At 45.2% G+C, this 22,252-nt stretch overlaps 1 protein-coding gene and 1 long non-coding RNA gene across 2 annotated transcripts; both read left to right on the top strand.

Annotated features, from left to right (window-relative positions):
- Positions 1-636: 636 nt before the first annotated feature.
- LOC311509316 (methyl-CpG-binding domain protein 5-like) lies at positions 637-11,622 on the top strand. The gene is made up of 9 exons (XM_084574460.1): positions 637-1,944; positions 3,203-3,305; positions 4,011-4,182; positions 4,268-6,622; positions 8,216-8,397; positions 8,474-9,595; positions 9,974-10,047; positions 10,129-10,204; positions 10,283-11,622. Exons 1-9 carry the CDS (start codon positions 1,832-1,834, stop codon positions 10,343-10,345), a joined length of 4,260 nt encoding a protein of 1,419 aa, XP_084430586.1. The 5' UTR covers positions 637-1,831; the 3' UTR covers positions 10,346-11,622.
- A 2,856-nt stretch (positions 11,623-14,478) lies between these two features.
- LOC311509094 lies at positions 14,479-16,992 on the top strand. Its single transcript, XR_014699793.1, has 4 exons — positions 14,479-14,511; positions 15,404-15,512; positions 16,353-16,450; positions 16,542-16,992. It is a non-coding gene; the product is annotated as an uncharacterized lncRNA (long non-coding RNA).
- Positions 16,993-22,252: the final 5,260 nt, after the last annotated feature.

The following is a 22,252-nucleotide window of genomic DNA, read 5'->3' on the forward strand; positions in this document are numbered from 1 at the left end:
GTCCCAAGTTTCCTGTTGTGTTTCCATTTTCCAGACGATTACAGATGTTTCTACGTCAAGAGGTTTAAAAATATGGCGGAGTTATTTATGTATTTTTTGTTTTGGTGCTCGTAACGAAAAGAAAACTGAACTTTCTCCTTGACGCTGTCTACCTGGATGTGGTTTTGGTTTAATAAATAACTATTGGCTGAAGCTTGACCTGACCTTTCACCTGGGTCGGCCCAGATACTGATCGGGACATCCCTAGTAATTATGGAACTTAAACGCTCAGTGACGACTAGTTGCCTGCATTGAGGGCAGCAACTTCACATCTGTACTGTCGTGCTAGTGCTTCAGGATGCCTCATGATGAACTACAATAGCTTATAAAAACACGTCTAGCTATCTGAGTTTTAATAACAATGTCCTGTCTGATTTATTACACACAAATTAACTTAAATTGCATCCACAGTTTGTGTAAATGCTCAGAAAGTCAGTCTCTGGAACAAAGCGTAACGTTTCCTCCGTGTCAGTTTCTTTTGAAAAGCTGCAGCCGCTAAGTCGTAACAACACAGAGACACAGAGTTTTAGCTTCGCTGCCTTCATCACAGAGCAACCACACGGATGTTTGTCTCTGGAAAACAAAACTTTTATGTAATTTGCCTGAAAACATACGTTTAGCTTGCAGATTATTTATTTAGGAAATGGCGGTGGAGGTGGTCGAGGTTTAAATTTGTTTTGCCAAAAGGTTGAGATGAAATGGTTTTGGCTAAATCTCTGTTTACGTCTTTGTGATTGAAAGCAAATAAAACGCCACTCCGAGTTGAACTTGCTGGAGTTAAAATGTTCTTCCTCTGCTGCGAACGATAGAAATTTATGTTGTGTCTTTTTCCAAACATGTGGGAAATTAGGTTTTAACGACGCGGCGGTTTCTCTCCTGACATGTCGTCTGAAGCTGCTGCTGCTGTTGCTGCGTCTCCAGATAAACGGCACACATGTACCATGCCCCTCGTTACCTCTTCTCTTCTTCTTCTGTGGTGTTGCTGGGGTTGGTCTCGGCAGCTCGCAGGGCAGTTATGAGTCAGCAGACTGAATTCAGACGGATTTACCAGCTCGGATCGGTTTTAACTTCAAGTGTCAGAGAGATGAGGGGAGCGCTGGCAGAGTAGCGGCATAAAATATTTGATTAGTTTTTATTTTACGTCTGAAGTGATGTTTTAAATCAAGATGAGATAAAACACGGTGTCGAATAAGGATTTTACAAAGTCTTGGTTCCAGTTCTTGATTCACGAATGTCTAGGAAAGTCGTGGTCCACCACCACTAAGATTAAAGATTAAACTGACCTTTAATTTTCCTTCCTCCTACAGGAACCATGGGATCGCCGCTACCCAACTGCGTTTGGGAACCAGTATGTTGAAGATGCTCCACACGTCGTACTGAGGGAGTGCCTGACAGACGAATGGTAAAAGAACAAACAGAGTAACACCTAACAAAGGACTTTCCTGTGAAAGCACGACGCTCCCCGCCAACCGTTCCCATCCGGCATCCATCCCGAGTCGCATGGCTCCGAACGACAAGATGCACTAATGGAATTCCAAGCGCCGTTCAGCCCTGTCGCCATGAAGCAGCTCAAAGGGTAGGGCCCGCCGTGAGCTTGGCCTCACCCTACCCGCCCACCGCTCCACCCCGAGAGCACCCTAAGAGTCCCGCGTTGAATCTTGGAAGCCCCGCCCACCTTCTCAACCCCTCCCACCTCCACCTCCTCCACCACGGCTTTGGACGACGAAAAATGACACTGGTTGATGTCTGATATATGTCCCTCTGAGGTGTCGAGCGTAAAACCGGTGGAGCAATGAATGGCGGAAAGGACTGTGAGGTGGGAGACGAGCGGCAGGCCGTCCCTGTCCAGGTCCCCATTGGCTGGCAGCGCAAGGCGGAGCTCGGCGGAGGGGTCGTGTACATAAGGTATGCAAATATCATCAAGACGTGGGAAAACGCCAGGTTAATAAACTTAGAAACATTTTAGGAGTTGGATTTAAACGGAGAAAGAATCCTGCACTAGTTATTATTAATATTATTATAAACTGGAGCCAAAGGTAGATTATTAGTTTATTAATAGAAAGGTTTAGGTGTCCAGCAGCAGCTCTGTTCATCATCCTCTCTGTCTGAGTCTCAGAAGGTGACGATGTTACTTGCTGTGTTGAGTCACGGTTGAAATTTAACATCTACCTGCTGTTAAACATCTCTCTGCTCGGCTGAACTGCAGCCCACGTGTTTGCTCAGTCGCAGATCTCACAACCTCCTTTTAATGAACCGGCCAAATGTTTACTAAGTTAGTGAAGCAGGGGGGGCGGGGGGCGGGGGACGGACGTCTTTGGTCTGGTGGTTTTCGGATCCTGCACCGCTCCCCGTCTCCTGTAGGTTCATGTGTTTACCAGCTACAATGAACCGAAGCAGTCGGCTGGTGTCAGATTTATTTTGGGCGTCGGAAAGAATCCTGTCTGTGACCGTGGCATGATGCTGAGCACACAGCACACACACACACACACACACACACACTCACACACACACACACCTTTTTATTTCTTATTCAGCTGCAGCTGCGACTTCCGAATCTTAAACGTCCTGTAGTAGGTCCCCTGTAGCGTCCTAAAGTCTGTCCTTGTCTTCTCCTAGAGTCAAAGTCTACAGGAAACTTTTCTTTTAAACGTTCAGTGTTTAAATCCTCCATGGATTCTGTTTAGATGATCAACTACGACCACCTCGCCACACATCCACGTCTTTCTGCGTCGTCTTCTCCTGTTTTTGTCAGTTTTGATTCTAATAGTTACCTACCTGGGGAGACGGGGTGGAAAAAATGACAGGAGAAGAAAGAACAAGGAGCCAAATTTGATATGCAGCACTTTTAGGAAGCTATTTAATCACATATCAGCCTCTAAACATGTGAAATAAATCCTGGGCCCACCCTTAAAAGAACTCCTCCGTGGTGCAGCTCTGAAGAGTGGGAGGATTTCACGTCTGCTGAAGCTGCCTCCAGGAGGACGTCTGCTAGTGGAGCCTTTGTGCTTCGGTTTCTTCTTCTGGGGCGAGCGTAAAATAAGTAAAATGATCGATTTAACGCCCGACGTCATCTCTTTACAGGAGTCAAATGAAATGCTGAATGATGTGAAGAAGTGTGCTTCAGCTTCTCAGTGTTGTTTTGTTTTGTTTTGAATCTGTGTAGTCCCAGCGGCTCGGTGCTGTCCACCTTAGAGCAGGTGAAGACCTACCTGCTGACGGATGGAACCTGTAAATGTGGCCTGGAGTGCCCTCTCATCCTCCACAAGGTAATTATTATTTTATAATTTAAACAACCGTGGTCAGGCCACGAACTAACGGACAAACGTGACTGCTCCCACTCGCTGGACGTCCGATGAGAACGAGTGTTGGCCGAGTGCCTCTTCAGACGGCACGTTGTTTTTAATCAACTCTTGACACGTCTTGGCCCCGAGACAGGACATGTTTGACTTTCACAACCCGAAGCTCGGAAGGTGGAATGACCTTTTCAGCATCCAGAAGTCATCCTTTTAAAAACTGTGGTCGTCCTGAATTAATGTCGGCCGCGGTCTGTGTAGAGACCAGATTTCAAGGTGGGGAAAAAGCTTTCAGACCCGCTCCTGCAGCATTAATCCTCTTCTCCGCTCCGGTTCCATATGCTCAGGAAGTATGAAATAAATTCAAGCTGGCCGCTTCACTGATTTCTGTGCAGCTACAGATGTTGTTGTGAGGCGTCCACTGTATCACGTTACATGAGGTAACCCAACCGATTATCCTTCTCGATGCTAAATTTGTCCCCAAAAAACGCCCCATGTTTGTCGGATCAGGACATTATGGGTCTGATTTAGTTTCATCTTTCTGTTGGACGCTCCAGAATATTCTCCTTCCTCCCGTATATACTTCTTCCAAGATGTAGGAACTAAACGAATTTGAGATAACCCCACAGTCCACGTCTTTTTCCAGATCACCTCACATCCCTCTTTTTTCCCCCTCAGGTGTTCAACTTCGACCCAGGGGCGGCCGTGAAGCTGAGGACAGCGGAGGACGTGAAAGCAGATGAAGACGTCACCAAGCTCTGCATTCACAAGAGGAAGCTCCTGGCCGTGGCCACGCTGCACAAGAGCATGGAGACGCACCCACCTCTGACGCTGACCAGTCCGGGTGGAGGTACGAGTGCACGCGACGTACACATGAAGCCTGAAAATCACACACGTGTTCTTAGCGTGTAGACGTAAACTGGTTTGTGTTTCAGGTACATCGTCTGTGGTCGCCGTTCATTCCACGACTCAACGAGCAATAAGGACTAAACCCAGCGATGGGCTGCTCAGTGCTGTCGGCCCCGACTGCAAGAATTCCTTCAAGATGATGATGGCAGCCGGACAGCAGCAGCAGCAGAGGCTGTATCCGCCCCAGGAGATGAGTGGAGCCCAGCAGCCGGAGCTCTACTCTGGGTACCACAGGCAACAGAGGCTGAGCAGTGGGGAACCAGGCCCCAAATCTCCTTACCGGTCCGGGTACGGAGGCATGTTGAGCCCACCTCCCTCCGGTGCCAAGCTGTACGGAGACGGCTCGCAGTCTCCCAGCGCGGACACTCTGGGGAGTCCCGAGGGCTTTCAGCGGACCAATCCCTGTGGGTTTCCTGGAGCTGGTAGTCCCGGCTCAGCCTCCATTCACGGGAACACCAGGACGCCCCTTTCTCCCCCCGGCCTGATGCTCCACGGCTCCCCTGCGGGCCAGGTCTCCTGTGCCATGACAGGGAGGACTAGTACGCCCCTTTCCCCAACGGCCACTGCCAAAAGCCCTGTCATGAACATGAACATGCCAAGAGGGAACTTCCCCCCTGGCATGGATTTGCCACGTGCAGCGTTTCACCATAAAACACAGCCCCCCGTGCACCCCGTACCCCCCCCACCATCCATACCGCCATCCTGTGCGCTTCAGAAAAGGCAGTTGACTTCTGAAAAGGACCCCTTAGGCATCCTGGACCCCATTCCCAGTAAGCCGGTCAGCCAGCCGCCTGCCAACACCCAGAACCCTTCCAACTTCCAGCCTAGCATCCACTCTCAGGTACCAATGATGAATGTAAACATCCCCCCTCCCGCCATCGTTCCTCTGCCAAGCAACTTACCTTTACCCACAGTGAAGCACGGGCCTGTGGGGCACGGTGGCCACGTTCAAAGGACTCAACAGGGTGGTCCGGCTTCCTCCATGTCCCCCTCCCCCGTCACCTCTCCTGTCCACATGGCTGGACCTGCGCTTGGGAGGATGGAGGCCTCCCCCCATCGCTCACGCTCATCCTCCACCTCTTCTGACCACGGGAACTTTGCGATGCCCTCAGGGCACCAAGGCCCGTGCGGCAGCATGAAGGTTCCTCCGCGCTCCCCCAGGTCGGCTATGGGGTCTCCCCGGCCCGCCATGCCCTCAAGCCCCTCCACCAATAAAACGGATCCACTCCACCAGTACAAAGACTCCCAGCTGCTGCCTGGGATGGGAAACTCGATTGGCGCCCAGCAACACAGCAACCCCATGTACTCGCCGACCTCTTCCTCTTCGTCGTCATCTTCCCTGGCAACGCCCAGCGCTTCCCAGAAGGGCCACCCAGGACTCCTGGGGATGCCCCTCAACCAGATCCTCAACCAACAGAACGCCGCCTCCTTCCCCGCCAGCAGTCTCCTGTCAGCTGCAGCCAAAGCACAGCTAGCAAATCAAAACAAACTCAGCGCTGCTGGCAGCGGCACTGGTGGCATGGCTGGTGGTGCTGTTGGTATGTCGGGCATGGGGGCAGGTGGCGGGGGGAACGGAGGGGGCGGCGGTCACCCTGGCTCTATGAGCGGCCCTCGAGGCATGGACGGACACAGCACTTTAAACCCCATGCTCCCTCCAAACTCCACCATGCTGCTCAACACTCCTGAGGGCCAGAGCGGCCGGGCGGCGCTCAGAGACAAGCTCATGGCTCAGCAGAGGGACCCCATGCGCAAACGGAAGCAGTCGTCCGGCGGCGCCGCTGTAAACCACGACAACGGCAGCAACATGGTCTACAGCATGCTTAATAAACCCCACATGCCGGGGCCCAGTGCCACCGAGCAGCTGCGGAAAGTGGGCAGACTGGGAAACCTCCACCCGAACACCTCCATGGCTCAGCTGCTCCAGACCATGAGCTGCCAGAGTTCCCATCGTCCAGGCCTCAGCCCCGGCCCGGGGTCTGGTGCTCCAGGATCCGCACCGCTGCACTACAACGACAGCACAGTCATGGTCCCCGGTGGCCCTCAGCAGAACCTCCTGGTCCAGCAGAGGCTGCGGGGTCCAGGAGACGCCATGCAGCACTGCCAGAGCATGGACACCTCCGGGGGCCATCTTGGCTCCCGTCAGAGCCAGTTCCCTGACATGATGGCTCAGATGCAGGCGTCCTCCATGAGCAGCTGTGGCCCTATGGGAGCGGGGGTCATCGGGCCGGACGGCATGCCGCTGGGACGCCCCAACGCTAACCCCCCACCTCTGTCCCACCCCGGCCCCCACCCGTCACAGCTTCACAGTATGGGACGGACAAACATGGTGATGCCACACGGAGGTGGCGATGGCAGCTGTACGCAGACCATCTCTGATACAGGTGAGACATGAGCGACCCCCCCTCCCCAACCCTCCCCCCGGGGCAGAGACGTTCAGGGCCCTCGTCTCGCCGTCACTCAGCCAGAGTTGTGTCTCTTTGTTTTATTTGTGCGCCCGCAGTCAGTCGGCGGGTCGGTGTGAGGAGATGGAAACGGGATCTGCATCACGCTTTAAGGGAAGCGGCCTCTAAAGAGCTTCTCCCCGGCAAGCTGGTCGCTATAGTAACCCTGAATAGAGACCAGAGTGAAGCCTTTGATGAGGGTTTAGGCCTGTGTGTTACTACTTGTGTGTGTGTGTGTGTGTGTGTGTGTGTGTGTGTGTGTGGGACCCAACCACCACCAGCAGCAGCAGCAGCAGCAGCAGTTTTATGTATTCGCCGTGCGTCCCCCGTGTCCTCATGTGGTTTATAATGGAGATATCAGCGAGGTCTGCTGCAGGCCACCTGTTCTTATCACCGGGGGCCCTGGTGAGCCCAGGCGGTGAGATTCAGGGGGTCTGGTGTGGGTCAGGGGGGTGGAGCGGGACGTTTGTCACCAGTGGGAAAAGAAAACTTATTAATTCATTATTATTATTTATTTAGCCTCCTGATTGGCACGATAACTGCTTCTGGATTATGTTTCATATAGTTTCTATCGTGACAGTCGATTAATACTTAAAATAAAACATGCTTAGTTGCCAAAACATTAGGTACACTAGTGAAAGTTAATAACGGTCCGTCGTCCTGGTATCGCAGGATAAGATAACGTAGAGCTCTGAAAACTCCTGGGCCTGGTGGTCGGCGGCGTCTTAGCTTTAGCCTCTAGCCATCTGTTTCTATACAGCTAGCCCCCCCTCCCGCCTCCCCCCCTTTCCTCCCAAAGTTCATTGTAAACCCCTCTGAACCCCCTGCCACCCAGCTGACCGTCACCCCCATCCCCCAGCAGGCTAAAAACCACCCCACCCGCCTCCCAGCTCCCTCTCTCCCTCTCCCTCTCTCCCCCTTCCCCAACGAGCTTCCTGGCAGCGGACAGCACCACCAATCATCACTCGGTTCCCATGACAACCTCCCCCGGCAACAGCCGTCACTATATCATAGCAGTAGCGGAGGATGTGGGGAGGAAAGAGGGAGGAGGGGGGGGGCTGGCCGAGTCGTGGCTCTCGGCGTTAAAGAGAGAGAGAGAGAAAGAAAAGAGGAGGAGGAGGGAAAAAAATGGAGAACACACACAGCTGCCCTTTAGCAACGCAGCATCACACCAGCTGCTCCGGTCGCTGCTCGTCCACACACACACACACACACACACACACACGGCGGCGGCGGCGTCAGGCCTCTGAGAGCTCGTGTTTTGCTCGGGCTTTGTCTGCGTCACGTTGCTGCCGGCCTCCCTCTTCATTCACTGATACATCTGTGGCCTTGATGTGTTTTTGTTCCCGCTCTCCGTCCTTGGATGCTGCGGCTGCACGCTCCATCTGTTGGCGCCGGACGCAACAGATTGTTAATGTGTGCAACTTTTTCTCAGCGGCTTTTAAAAACCACTACAAATTCCTCTGAACTGATCTTTAGAGAGGATTACGTAGATTTAGTTTTACAAATTCTCTTTTTTTTTTTTTAATCCAGGAAACCCGTCGTCACTCGGCTGCAGCATGAGCGCCCTGCAGCCGCACGTCGGCGCCGGCGGAGGTCCGATGTACCAGCAGCAGGTCCACCAGGGCGCCATGCAGCACCCGGTCTACCAGGGGCAGCAGCACTTCTCTGACGCTAACGCCGGCTCCCTGCCCTGCCTCTACCAGAACTACCAGGTACCGCTCCACTCCACTCTAACCTCTGCAGCTTTTAATTTGTCATCGAGTCGTCACTTTAACGTTGTGTCCACAGCAGGGGATGATGTCGCACCCACAGTACGGGGAGGAGCAGCAACCCCAAGATGAGGGGCTTCCGTCGGGCACGCCTGGCTCCGACAGGGGTCCCGGTGGAGGCCCGGAGTCGGTGGACGCCATCTACAGAGCCGTGGTGGACGCCGCCAGTAAAGGTGTCCACGTAACCATCACCACCACGGTGAGCGGGACCACACAGGCCAGTCCGGTGCCTGCCCTCAGCGCCATGAGTGCCTTCACTGCCTCCATAGGGGAACCCGTCAACCTGCCCCAAGCGGTGAGCGCTGTCCTGCACGGGCACCAGGAAGGGGAGGCCATGCCCCCGCAGCAAGCCAGGCCGAGGCAGGTGAGGCCGGGGCGGGGTCAGAAGAACCTGGATCCGGGGAAGAGAACTCCAGACGGCCCAGAGGCTGGGGACTACTTCCGTTCTCCGGGCCGTGGGACCCCCAGGGGCCAGTGGGACGGGGAGACGCAGCACGGAGGAGGCTTCGACGGTCACAGCAACAACAGCGCTTGGGGCGGCGAGGAGTTTCTGGAGTGCTCGACCCAAGTAAGGAGTAGTCCCTGCAGTCTGGCCCCTGCTCCACCGTGCCCCACCGAGGGGGCCAACGACCACGGACTGGCCCTGGCCCACGAGAAGGCCTTTCTGGACAACGGCTACCGGTTCAATAACTGCAGTCGGACGCCCGCGAACTACAAGGAACGTCTGGAGCAGACGGTGGAGCGCTGCGCCCACATCAACGGCACCACCCCCCACTTCAACAGTCGGGCTTACGGAGAAGTCCTGGGTCCCCCGCGGCAGGAGCTGACGGGGGACGACCAGTCGCCCAGCTCCTCCACGAGCCTGGAGGGGCCCCTGGCCACAGCCAAAGACTACAGCCACTACAACGGCCACTTCAACGGCATGGCCCCCAGCCCCTCGGACACAAAGAGCCTGAGCAGCGAGGAGGACCTGCGGCAGCCGGACTCCCCCTCGTCAGAGCTGCTCCACTACCGCTCCAGGACCTTCAACATGGGAGAGTTGGTCTGGGGCCAGCTGAAGGGCTTCCCACCCTGGCCCGCCAAGCTGGCCGGGGACGAACAAGTGCACAGTGCTGCTATGCAGCTGAGGGAGCAGGCCAAGGTGAGACACCAGAGAGCTCCCCGTAAACAAATAAGATCAGTTTAGTCTTTAGCAGATTAGAATAAATTAACTCCAGGTGGAAAATTGTTTCAGTGCTGAAAAGTCAGAGGCTTGTTTTTGTGCAGCAGCCATGGTGGCAGATGGATCCCAGCGTCATACCTGCCAAGTGGTAGAATAGAAACAGGTCCGACTAGAGATGGCTGCCAAGCTTTCTGGTAACATGTCTGGGACGGCTCTGAGTCGTCCAAGAGATTGAAGAGCTTCTTGAAGATGTTTTGTCCTTCAGCCCTTGAGACATGAAGAAGCTCCTTAGAGGAAACATCTCCGCTCTGATGAACTCTGGTCTGTTTCTGAGCCTGTTCCTTGTTCTTCCTGCAGGTGGAGCCAGAGAAGCTAAAAACACTAACGCACGACTTGGAGGCACTTGACCGAGCCGCCAAACGAGGCCTGAAGTAAGTCGCCTCCACCACGATTAAACACAGCATCCTAAAAAAAAAAATACAAAGTTTAATGTGAATGTTTTCATCCGACAGGCCGGGGAAACTGAATAATCACTTGGAAGCTGCTATCCACGAGGCCATGAGCGAGCTAGACAAGATGTCAGGCACAGTGAGTATCCTCTCTGATAACCTGACACACCAGTCGTCCCCTTTACCTCCACGCCTCACCTCAATGTCTCCCCCTCAGATCCCATCCCGGGACCGTCAGGTGAAGCTGCCCAAGCCCAAGAGGAGGAAGATCTCCAGATAACATTGAATGTGTTGTCCTCAAAAAGCCTTCGGAGGCGCCGTGCGTCCGAGCTCTCTAACAGGTGCTACACATGGACTTTCACTGGTACATCCTCGTCCCATGATCTCAATGAGGTGCTGGAGATGATCCAACCACCGATACAGGTTAAACTGTAGTAGGAGAAAAACACAAAACGGAAAAAAAAAACGAAAAGAAAAAGACAGAAAAACATCGGTTGCAATTTGTCTACAGCTCACTGAATAATTAACTATTTTTTTCTAGTATAAGATAGTAAAATAAACAAAAAAAACAAGCATTACCTTACATATTTAAGAAGAATAGACAGTCCAAATATTTCTGATACATTTTCAATATGTATATAGATAATCCTGAAATTTCCTGCTATTAAGAATTGTATGTAAATATTGTACAATGTCATGTACAAGCGTACCTAATGCACATTTTATCTTTTATTGTACAAAAACAAAGCAGAAGAAGTGTACCAATGTCTTGGTTTCTATTCAGAAATTATGCGGTCGGCCGCATGCGTAGGATAAATAAGAATACAGCCTAAAGCTTTTATATGATCACCTGTAAGACGACGAGCTGGGTTCCTTTACTCTTTAGTTCCTTTGGTTGTTTGTTAGTTTTTATTTTTCAAGGCGACAGCAGTGGAACGGACATGATCTCCATTACAGTTAAAAAGACGAAACCACAGAATGAACTTTACCAGCAGAAAGTGTTCAGTTTTCTTTTCGTTACGAGCACCAAAACAAAAAAATACATAAATAAATAAAAAGGCAAGATTTAGCTGCTGATATTTCTCAGTTCTCAGTTTGAAGTCATGTGTTCCAGTCCCAGGATCAGGAAAGAGGTCGATGCACGATTCAAAGAAAAGGGCTTTCATTTAACTCCGCCATATTTTTAAACCTCTTGACGTAGAAACATCTGTAATCATCTGGAAAATGGAAACAACAGGAAACTTGGGACGTCCAGATCCAGGTTGTTCCTCCTCCTCCTTCTTCTGTGGTGGCAGTAGACTAGCATCAGAGCTGCCAAAAATCCCAGAAGAAGAGACAAACTCTTCTACTACCACCACTACTACTACTCTTCTTCTTCTTCTTCTCTTATAATGATGGTTGGATAGCGTTAAAGCTGCCAAAGATCCCAGAAGAAGAAGACGACAACAGAAGAGACAGCATCAAGGAGAAACATCTTCCAGAGAGGGTTAGGGAGTTTATGGCAGCGTTGGATGACCAGAACATTTCTGGAGTAGAGAACACAAGGTACCAGCTACCCTCTCCACACTACACTAACACAGACAGACAAAGACAGACATCAGGAAGCTACAGGACACAAACTCTAGGACATTTAGGACCAGGTCCAGGTTAAGGATTCGGCGTCAGAGGTCACTTCATTCATTTCCTCCTCATAGTTGGGTGGCTGTAAAGAGAGCAGCTCCATCGTCTCTCATCTGCTGGTTGTGATCATGTTTTCGTGCTTGTTTGTACAGTGACGACATATATTTTTATTTCCTCTCATGACTGTAGTCACCTAGAGCTTTAGTAGCGACTAGCTCAGAGTCTAGATCATCACAAACACTAACTGGGTTTTCAGGAGCGTTGAAAGCATTTCTTCTTTAGGGGCCTTGTGTTTTTTTGTTTTTTTTGTTTCTTTAATTTTTTGATGTAAATTATTTCTGTACAGTACTCCATATTTATTTTAAGCTTTACAAATATGCTAGATGGCAATAATACTACCAAGAGTTGAGAACTCAAGCCTTATATGTGTATATGTATGTTGTTGTTTTCTAACCAGTGAATAGATCATGTATCCAGAGGTCAGAGGTCATATCCCCTCCCTATTTAACGCAGACGACACTCTTTTCTTTTCTTGTTGCTACAGATTGTGTCACTGAGGGTTAAACAAAAAACACCATATTATTTCCGACGCAGTTTTTGACACTACAAGCGATCCGTCTACAAACTGACAAGTGTTGGGAACTCACACCTGAAATCACTACAGAGAAATATCAAGTGCAATATGATCAACCCTTTCCTTCTTTTTACTTTGCTCCAAAATGAAGTTTTTATTTCCAGACGTGCCACAACCCCCGCAGAATAAAACCTTTACCATTACTTGAATTTCTTTTATTTTTTATTTTTTGTTTTAGTAAGAAACTAAACGACCTAAAAACCAAATAATCCACTAAACAAACCGATTCTCCGTTCGTTAAAACATATCTTAGAGACGCTTTTACCTTCAAGTCAAGTTGTACTGTATTCTCTGATCTGAGGTGTCGTGTGCACGCTGAGAAAAAACAAACAGAAACACTTTTGCCCATAAACTTTATCTTTATTTTTATCTTTATTTTCAGCGTGCACACTTTCACAGATCTTTACTGTAAACCGTGGCGAGGAAATCTCTTCCAGCCGTTTAAAAAAAAAAAAAAAAAAAACTAAAAAAAAAAAACTAAATAAAATGTGACGTGAGCTCTTTCGGTAAAGTTCATTCTGCCTCCTCCGTTATTTTTATTTTTTTTTTGTGCAATGACGAGCAGGAGCCCGTGGATCTGTTCTATCATGTTCTCTGTTAAAGAGGTGGCGTGTGCAGTCTTTTTATTTTCCTCCTTCCACCTGTGATCATGTGTGTGAGGCGTGAGTGTGATTTCTTTTTGCTCTTTTCGTTGTCAGTATTTTATTTCCTCAACTTGTAATTAAGTATATATTTTCTCACTAATATATACTTTACAAAAAATAGACTTGCGTGAAGTATGATGTGCACTTGATTGCTTTTTTTTTGTTTATTTTTTTATTTTTTTTGCATTAACGTGGGCTAGGGATAGTTTGTCCATTATTTTGAGATTGTTTTTTTTTTTAATGGTTTGATGTAAGCAGCATTTTTTTGTAAATATTGTGAAACATTACAGGTCATGCAGTGATGTAACATTTTGAATAATGTTGCACAGATGTTTAAGATATTAAAAACATGGTCACTCTTACTTGAACAATCTGGTTTGTGTCTTTGTCCTCTTGTTGCGTCATACTGTCCCCTAGTGGACGAACAGGATAGCACACCTTTAATATGTCAACTAATAATAATTAGTTATATATATAATAATTTAAATAATGGTTCATTATTATTAAAGGAGTTTTGATATCTCTTCAGATAAATGGATAAAATACACATTTAGGTCAAATATTTTGTTGTACAATGTAAAAAAAAAAAAAAGGCTGCAATGAGGTACAGTGTAAAAAAATTGTCAAAAATAGATACAAGGAGATACATTGTTAAAATACAGCTGCAATGAGACAATGTAAAAATGCTACAAGGAGATACACTGTAAAAAAAAAAAAATGCTACAAATAGATACACTGTAAAAAAAATGCTACAAGGAGATACACTGTAAAAAAAAATGCTACAAGGAGATACACTGTAAAAAAAAAGGCTGTAAATAAATGGATACAAGAAGATACACTGTTAACAAATGGCATACACTGTAAAAATGCTACAGGGAGATACACTGTTAAAAAAAGGCTGTAAATAAATGCCATCATGAAGACTCCCACCAGCTGACCCTCCGGTTTGCCAAAGAGGAGACTTCCATGTGTGTTTTCCTCCGTCGTCTTTCATTTAACAGACGTTTGCCAGCACAAGCAAGTAGAAAAGTCTTGTGATCGTTCATCTGAGTCAGGAGTCGATGATTCAGAGAGGTGTAAAATCTGAGAAGAAGTAGCTGCCACAGAAAAGAAAACATGTTTTGCATTTTTCTTTGGATTATGTAACAGAAACTGAAGAAACTCACCTGTCATCGTGAAGACTCCCACCAGCAAGGAAACGTCATCTTACTTCCATGTGTGTTTCCTCCATCTTCTGCCAACACAAGCAAGTAGAAGATGATCATCATTAATGAAATAAAACATCTTTCCATCACCATCTAACTTTTACCTACAGGCTGACATCTTAATGACATCTTATGATTTTCAAACTAGATGCTGAAATTGTATGAATGCATGTAATGGACATTTTTATATGATTATGGTTTACAACTACCAAACACCGCTTCTACAACTTGGTACTGTCCAGCTCCCCCTTCTATAAACCACATTGGATTCTTCCACTTCCACTTGTCAGTCTGGCCTTCTACCTGGACAGGTGTGGATGGAGCACATGGAACAAACATTTGGGTAATTTGAATCTACGAATGAATGAGACTGAATGTGAATGTTTATTTCTCTGAGTTAACCTGAAATCCTTCAAACCAAACAATTACCAATGAAATCATTTAATAAAAGTCACTGATACCCATTCAAACCAGTTTAGTGAAGAAGTTTAGTCCCCCACCACCAGTTGTAAATGTGAGGATGAAAATCAACTAACTACACAGGAAACCACAATTAAAGAGACATCAAGACAGCCACTGCTACTTGATGAAAGACTGAAGTTGTGACGTTTTGTTGAAAGTTTTATTGTTACTTTCATGCTCGTAACATAACCAGGCAGACCAGAGACTCTGGTATTCACTCAACAAAACCTGGTCACAACTTCAGTCCTTTATCAAGCATGCTTCCTCTCTTTCTTAAAGCCTGTCAGTCTTGACTGACTGTTTTTTTGTTGTTGTTTGTGGAACTGGATTCAACATGGTGTGTGAATCATTGGAAGGCTGCTATAACTGCAGATGACCACTGGATGTCACTGGTAGTGTCTGTCTTTGAGGCTTTGAATCTTTTTTGAGGAAGAAGCCCTAAAAGCTTCATCCACCCAACTCCAAGCCTCTAAGCCACAGCTCATACAACACTTACCTAACATACCTATTTTTACATCTTTTCAGTCTGTCATCTTGGTATTAATATTCACAATGGATTTATACATCCAGAGCTTTAACCCAGACCTTCATAATCTCTGAGGAAAGGCTTCACATCATGAGCCACAACTCCAGAGCCACTGAGAAGAGAGGACCTAAGAACAAGGAGTTACTAGGATACCTATATATGTAGTTACTGGCGGTGACCACTGGAGGGCAGTGATCGCGGTAGTTTCTAACCACTTCCTGTCCTCTGTGTTGATTACATCGATCAGGATCAGGTGTGACTCTAATGTATCTGAGCTTCATCACTCCTCCTCCTCCTCCTCCTGTTCCTCTGGATGTTTCAGTCTCAGCGTCGTGGCTTCTTCTCTCCTGCTGAAGGTAAAAACGTTCCTCTCGTTCTTCTCCTTTACTCTGGTGTCGGTTTGTTTGCAGTGTTTGTGTTGATGAACAGGCTGCGTTCACCTGCGCAGGTGAGTCTGTTTTCAGAGCAGCGAGCGTCCTCCCGCCTCTGACTGTTGAATTCACTCGTTAAAGAGTAAAAGCAGACTCTGCAGACTGACCTGCTGCTTCCTCTCAGTCTCAGTGTTCACCACTAAGTCACTGAACTGACTGACAGTTGGTCAACTCACTGTAGAAACATTAAACCAACACACGGACAGAGGCAACGTGTTGCTGCTCTGCTGTCTCCACTTCCTGCTGCTCCGCTGCGTTCAGGACAAATCGGACATTTCAGAGACGTTGGTGAAATCCACCTGCATTTAGAGAAATGATAAACTGACAAAATAAATGTTGATTTAAAGCAGATTTTCTGTATTTTATCAACAATAAAACTGATAAGTAAAGTGTCTGATGTACAAAGTTGTTGATCTGATCACTGCAGAAACAAATGTCCTGACAGTTCAGTCTATTACTGATCATCTCAAAATTATAGAGACACGGGGCGATTATTTAAGATGAGATGAACCTTTATTTAAAAGTGATGCAGCAGAAATATAAAATAATAAAAATCATACACCTGTCTGCATACAGTCATGTCAGAGTTAAATCTGACAGAAACTTGAACATCAAGTTTGTATCTGTCTGTAAATGAGAAGAATAATGTAGATGGAGTGTTTAAATCAATACTTGGTCTGTAAATTAAAATGTTGAGGCTCCGTCTGTAAAAGCAGCATCTCTAATATTTTGGACTTTCCATCACATATGTTAACTCTTCAACAGGAACAAATGATCAACGTCTGAGGCGGGAACTCCTGGTTGACTCCACATGGAACGTCCTCCTCTTGTTTGTTTGTAGCTGTTCATGTCATTTAGACTGAGTTCAGTCATTTTTCAGATTAATTCGAATTTTGTGGACGTTGATAAATCCTCTAAATGTCTTTGTGTCTCTGTGTCCTCTTCCTCCTTCAGTAAATCCAGGATGTGTCGTCGTCTTTTCGTTTCGATGAGTTTCCAGATGAAAACTGAAGATGAGTCGTCGTCTGACTTCGTCACCTTCTCATACTGTACCTTTCCTCAGAGCTCGTCTCATCATGAGCTTCACAGAGAAACCTTCTGACATCAGGTCAGCACAGTCTCCGCAGAAACGGTAGAGAAACTAAGACAGACAGATGGATAGGTTTTATTTGTTGCATGCACAGTTATACATAGTACAATGCACAGTGAAATATATTCTTGTACCTGCAGCCAGTAGTAAAAAAATAAGGACTTCAGTGAAACGGTAATAATTGTAAATAAGAGTCATTCATTGGACAGATTTATTTTTATTAAATGATAAAATGTACTTCCACAGTGAGGCCTAAGAGGAAAGTGTATTAAAATGTGATTTAATGTTTGTGGAGAAAATAAAAGCTTCTCTGTCAAACAAAGAATGAATTATTTATTTTTTTATCTGGATTGTTCATAATATTTTGTCCCTGTTGTAAAAGTGATTTCAGCAGCAGCCAGGTTTTGTGGTGAAACATCAGTCTGAGGCTTTAAAAGGACGTTTGTCTGTCGTTGACCGTGTCACTCAGGTGTGGTGAAGTTTTGGAGGTTGTGTGTTCATCTCCAGGTCAGACAGTCCTCCTCACCACCTGAGTTATTTCAGAGAAAGAATCATAGCAGGGTGGGTGGGTGGCATAGCTCAGTGGGTAAAGCAAGCTGTCCACGGACCATAAGATCAGGAGTTCAATCCCCAGAGTGTCAAGCTCAAAGTATCAGTTGCGAAGAGGCTTCGCTTCGCTCCGCCTCTCAAACCCCACCTCTCAACTCTCTCTCAAAGACTCCTTCTCAAACACAGGTGAGAGGGAGGAGGTGGGTTTGTGAGAGGCGGAGCGAAGCGAAGCCTCTCACAAACCCACCTCCCCCCTCTCATCGATCTTAAAGTGGCGTGGTTTGTGAGAGGCAAAGCCTCTCACAAACCACGCTTTACCTTTTGTTAAATTCTCTAACGGTTTAACTCTCTAACAGCTAAGTGTTTTAGCTTTACTTTTACCTTTTGTTCAACTCTCTAACAGTCAGAGCTCTAGAGTTCATGTTTTAAAAAGCAGCATTCACTCAATATTATCAATGACCAGAAACACATCCAGCTGTTTTTTCTGACTTTTATTAAAACATTCCATTTAGTCACAAACACACATGACATGATTGGCAGAGCTTCCCTCAGAGCGTCACGTCCAGGTTCTTCTCTGCGGCGCTTTCCTGAAGGCTGCAGTAGATGGCGCTCGTTCCCCCACCTGCTACAAACATACATCAGTTTACTGTTCTTGATTTCAGATCATTTACAACAGGTGATTAAATAAAAATGCATACTTTTCCACCTTTGATTTCTATGATAAACTGAGATAGTGATCTTCAGGCTGCAGACTGCTGGTCAGACAGAAAGAAGACAACAAAAAGCTGAACTTACCGTGAAGAACTGGATGCTCCTGATGCTGTTGAACAGTTTCTCAAGTTGGAGGAGACCAACACATGATGCCCATCACGCTGGCAGCAACCAGGAGAATCCCACAGACCCACCTGAAACAGAAGGAGGATGTGTTGATGTCTCATGTCTCAAGTGATAAACATATTAAACTTTAGCTCATGTTGATGCTGAAAGTTAGTGTTCAGTTTCTTCATATCATATTAGATCTGCTCTTCGAACAGATCTTACAATAAAGAAGAGACTTCCTCTCATTAAAAGACAAATGTAGATGATAATTTGATCATTAGTCAGTGGATAAAGAGACACTAATGACTCCTCAGTCATATTCTCGTCAGCAGTGCAACTAAAGTTGAGGAAACCATTTCACATCATCCTGAAACATGACTGTATCTGACGACAGCAGCCAACACACCTGCAGTTAGACGCTGGCTGTGTTTCATCCTCCAGATCAGACACATGTCCTGGGCTTGGGTCACTTTCCAGCGTCCTGGTCAGTCACCGCTTGGCTCAGAGTCCCAGAAGAAGCAGAGGGATCATCTGTTGGTTTGGTGAACACCACAGAGCACTTCTAACACCTGTCTCTCCATGAGTCCATGCTGAAGTTAATCTGGAACAGAGATGAGGACATGCACAAGGGTCAAATGAAAACAAAATGTTTTTATTCAGTTAGTGTGAACTGTATGAATCCTGAATCCCTGCAGGATTTACCGTGAAGTCTCTGACCTCTCCGTCTTCTCTGAGCAGGATTTCAGGAGTAACAACAGGGCTTGGTCCTGGTGGAGACTCACTGCATCACTGACTGTTTTCCTGAACATCATTTATTAAACATATTTATAAATTTAAGTCTTGGCTTGGTACTGTATGGACATGTTAACATTTCTTCAACTTCGTTCAAAATATAAAATAACAGTAAACTATTACGATTGATATTGAATCGATGTTCAAACCAGTTTAATTTCAGAAGCAGGTGCAAAGATGCAGAATATTTCTTCTTAACTTTAGCAAAACAACACAAGCTACTCCGCTATTAGCTTCGATGCTAACAGGTAAACAGGAACAGGTAGTTAGACATTACTGTACCTGGACATAACTCTGTCTTCATGTCTATTTTAATTAGTTATTTTTTTTAATTTCCTCGTCGCAAGATATTGTATCTTAAGACAACAACACGTTAGCTTGAGACCAAAGTTACGTTAATCAGGTTAATTAACCGACACCTGTTCACTACTTCCGGTTATTGCTTAGATCCAAAATCTAAATAATAATAAACTCCTCAGGTGTAGCTACTCTAAAAAAGTACTCGTCTTTGTTATTTAAGTCCTAATTTTAATAATTATTAATATTATTAGTGATTTTGTACTGTCAGGTAAACTTGTTTTATTCATCAACATAATCATAAAGTCAGTGCTTCCGGTTCATTTTATTTTATTTTATTTTAAAAATGTTTGTTCTTTTTTTCTCTTCGATTGAGTTACACGAAAGCATTGCAGTTAAATGTAAATATCTCCTCCAGGTGCATAAAATAATTAATTAAATATATTATTACTTTTAAGTCTTAGCTACAGTAAACGTTAAAATTTCTTCAACTTCGTTAAAAATATAAAATAACAATATTACGATTAATACTGGTATTTCAGATGAAGCAGGTGCAAAGCTACAGAATATTTCTTCTCAACTTTAGCAAAACAACACAAGCTACTCCGCTATTAGCATCGATGCTAACAGGTAAACACGAACAGGTAGTCAGGGCAGGTAGCTGACAACTTTAACACGAGATATTACTGTACCTGGACATAACTCTCGATGTCTTCGTGTCTGTTTTTTATTTCCTCTTCATAGAGTCACAAAATATTTTATCTTAAGACAAACAACACCTCGAGACCGAAGTTACGTTAATCAGGCTAATTAACGGACACCTGTACACTACTTCCGGTTAGTGCCAGTATCCAAAAACTAAATAAAGTTAAATAAACTAACTGCCCAAGTTTTTTAAAAAGTACCTGTCTTTGTTATTCAAATCCTAAATTATAATAATTATTAGTATTATTAGTGATTTTGTACTGTCAGGTAAACTAATGTTTTATTCATCAACGTAATCATTTATACAATAAAGTCTGAGTTGTTTCCGGTTTACGTTCTATTTTATTTATTTATTTTAAAAAAGTGTTTTTGTCTCTTCGATTAAATACATTTTTTAACTTTTTTTTTAAATTTACAACGTACTATACCACGACATTTTTATTAAATATAATTTAATTCTATTGTGTGATCTTCCTCTATTTCCTCCAGGTGCATAACATTTATTAATTATATTGTTATTTTTAAGTCTTGCCACAGTAAACGTTAACATGTCTTCAACTGCGTTAAAAATATAAAATAATAACAGTATTACTATTAATATTGATATTTCAGATGAAGCAGGTGCAAAGCTACAGAATATTTCTTCTCAACTTCAGCAAAACAACACAAGCTACACCGCTATTAGCTTCAAAGCTAACAGGTGAACACGAACAGGTAGTCAGGGCAGGTAGCTGACAACTTTAACACGGGATATTACTGTACCTGGACATAACGCTCGATGTCTTCGTGTCTATTAAAACCGTTTGTATTAATTTCCTCTTCATTGAGTCGCAAGTTATCTAATTTTAGGACAAACGACGCGTTAGCCAGAGACCGAAGTCACGCCGTTAGCTTAACGTTAGCCAGGTTAATTAACGACACCTGTCCACTACTTCCGGTTAATGCTAATACTACAGGAGACACTATGATGATTACTGCCCTCTGGTGGTCACACAGAGGAACTGCAGCTAAACAACACACTACTACAATAAGTATGTTTTTAATATTCTGTCTTTTTGCTGCTATTAAAAAACAAATTATTTTCCTGCCTATGAAATGATTCAATAAAAAATGTGTCTTGTTTTGGTCTCATTAATTGTGTCATAGAAAACTGAGACAAAATGACATGTTTATACTACACTGTGGCATTTTTCCACATACTACACTATGACTTTTTCGACATACTGTAGTATACTATGACTGTTTTCGCCATGCTATACTATGACTTTTTTCGCCTACTATACTATGACTTTTGTCGACATACTATACTATGACTTTTTGACATAATATACTATGATTTTTCCCCGACATACTATACTATGACTTTTTTCAACATACTATACTATGACTTTTTTCGACATAGTATACTAGGATTTTTTCCGACATACTATACTATGACTTTTTTCGCCATACTATATTATGACTTCTTTTGCCTACTATACTAGGATTTTTCCCGACATACTATACTAAGACTTTTTTGACATACTATACTATGACTTTTTTGACATACTATACTATGACTTTTTTGACATACTATACTATGACTTTTTTACATTCTACACTACGATTTTTTCCCCCACATACTATACAATGACTTTTTTACACACTATACTATGACTTTTTATGACATACTATACTATGACTACTAAATAGAAATATATAAAGGTTGTAGCTAGATTAAGATGGCCAGTAAATTTTTACTGTTAATGACTTGATTTGTACAGTTCATATTTATATTTATGTATAAATAAATACATACGGATCATCATTATAATCATAACTTTTAATGTGACTTTTAAAACCCCATTAATAATTAATTGTATCGGTTTTAATATAAGATTTAATATATATAAATAATCTGGACTTACACTTAAAATACATATACATAATAATAGATAATATCGTGGTTTGTTTCGTCATATAAACTGCAGCAAGAGAGCTAATGCCAAATAAATAAAAATAAAATAAAAATAAAGCTTTATAATAAACTGTGTGCGCGCTTACAAGAGATGCTGATGGGGGCACATGAGCGCGCCGCGGCAACGTGCGGGAGCGCGCCTCTACTGCCACCCTGGATGTTGCGGCTGTTTCTGCGCATCCTCCTCTGCAGACCCGAGTCTTCGAGGAAACAAGGACGGGGTTTTTCTGCACGGTTTATCGGTGTCAGCGCCGCAGAGAGAGGCCTGTAACGCCGAAGAAGGGTGAGCTCCTCCCCGGGACGCAGCGCTGCGATTGATCCGGGTCATGGCGCAGCTGAGAGCCGGAGATGCTCGGCTTGGATGAAGGACGAGCTGGATAAAAAAAAACCAAAAAAAACGGGCTAAACTCTGATCGTGTGTGTTTATTTATTTGTGTGGAGGTGTAAGCAGCAGCC

The sequence above is a fragment of the Chelon labrosus genome (genome assembly GCF_963514085.1).
Source record: "Chelon labrosus genome assembly, chromosome: 24".
Classification (NCBI taxonomy): domain Eukaryota; kingdom Metazoa; phylum Chordata; class Actinopteri; order Mugiliformes; family Mugilidae; genus Chelon; species Chelon labrosus.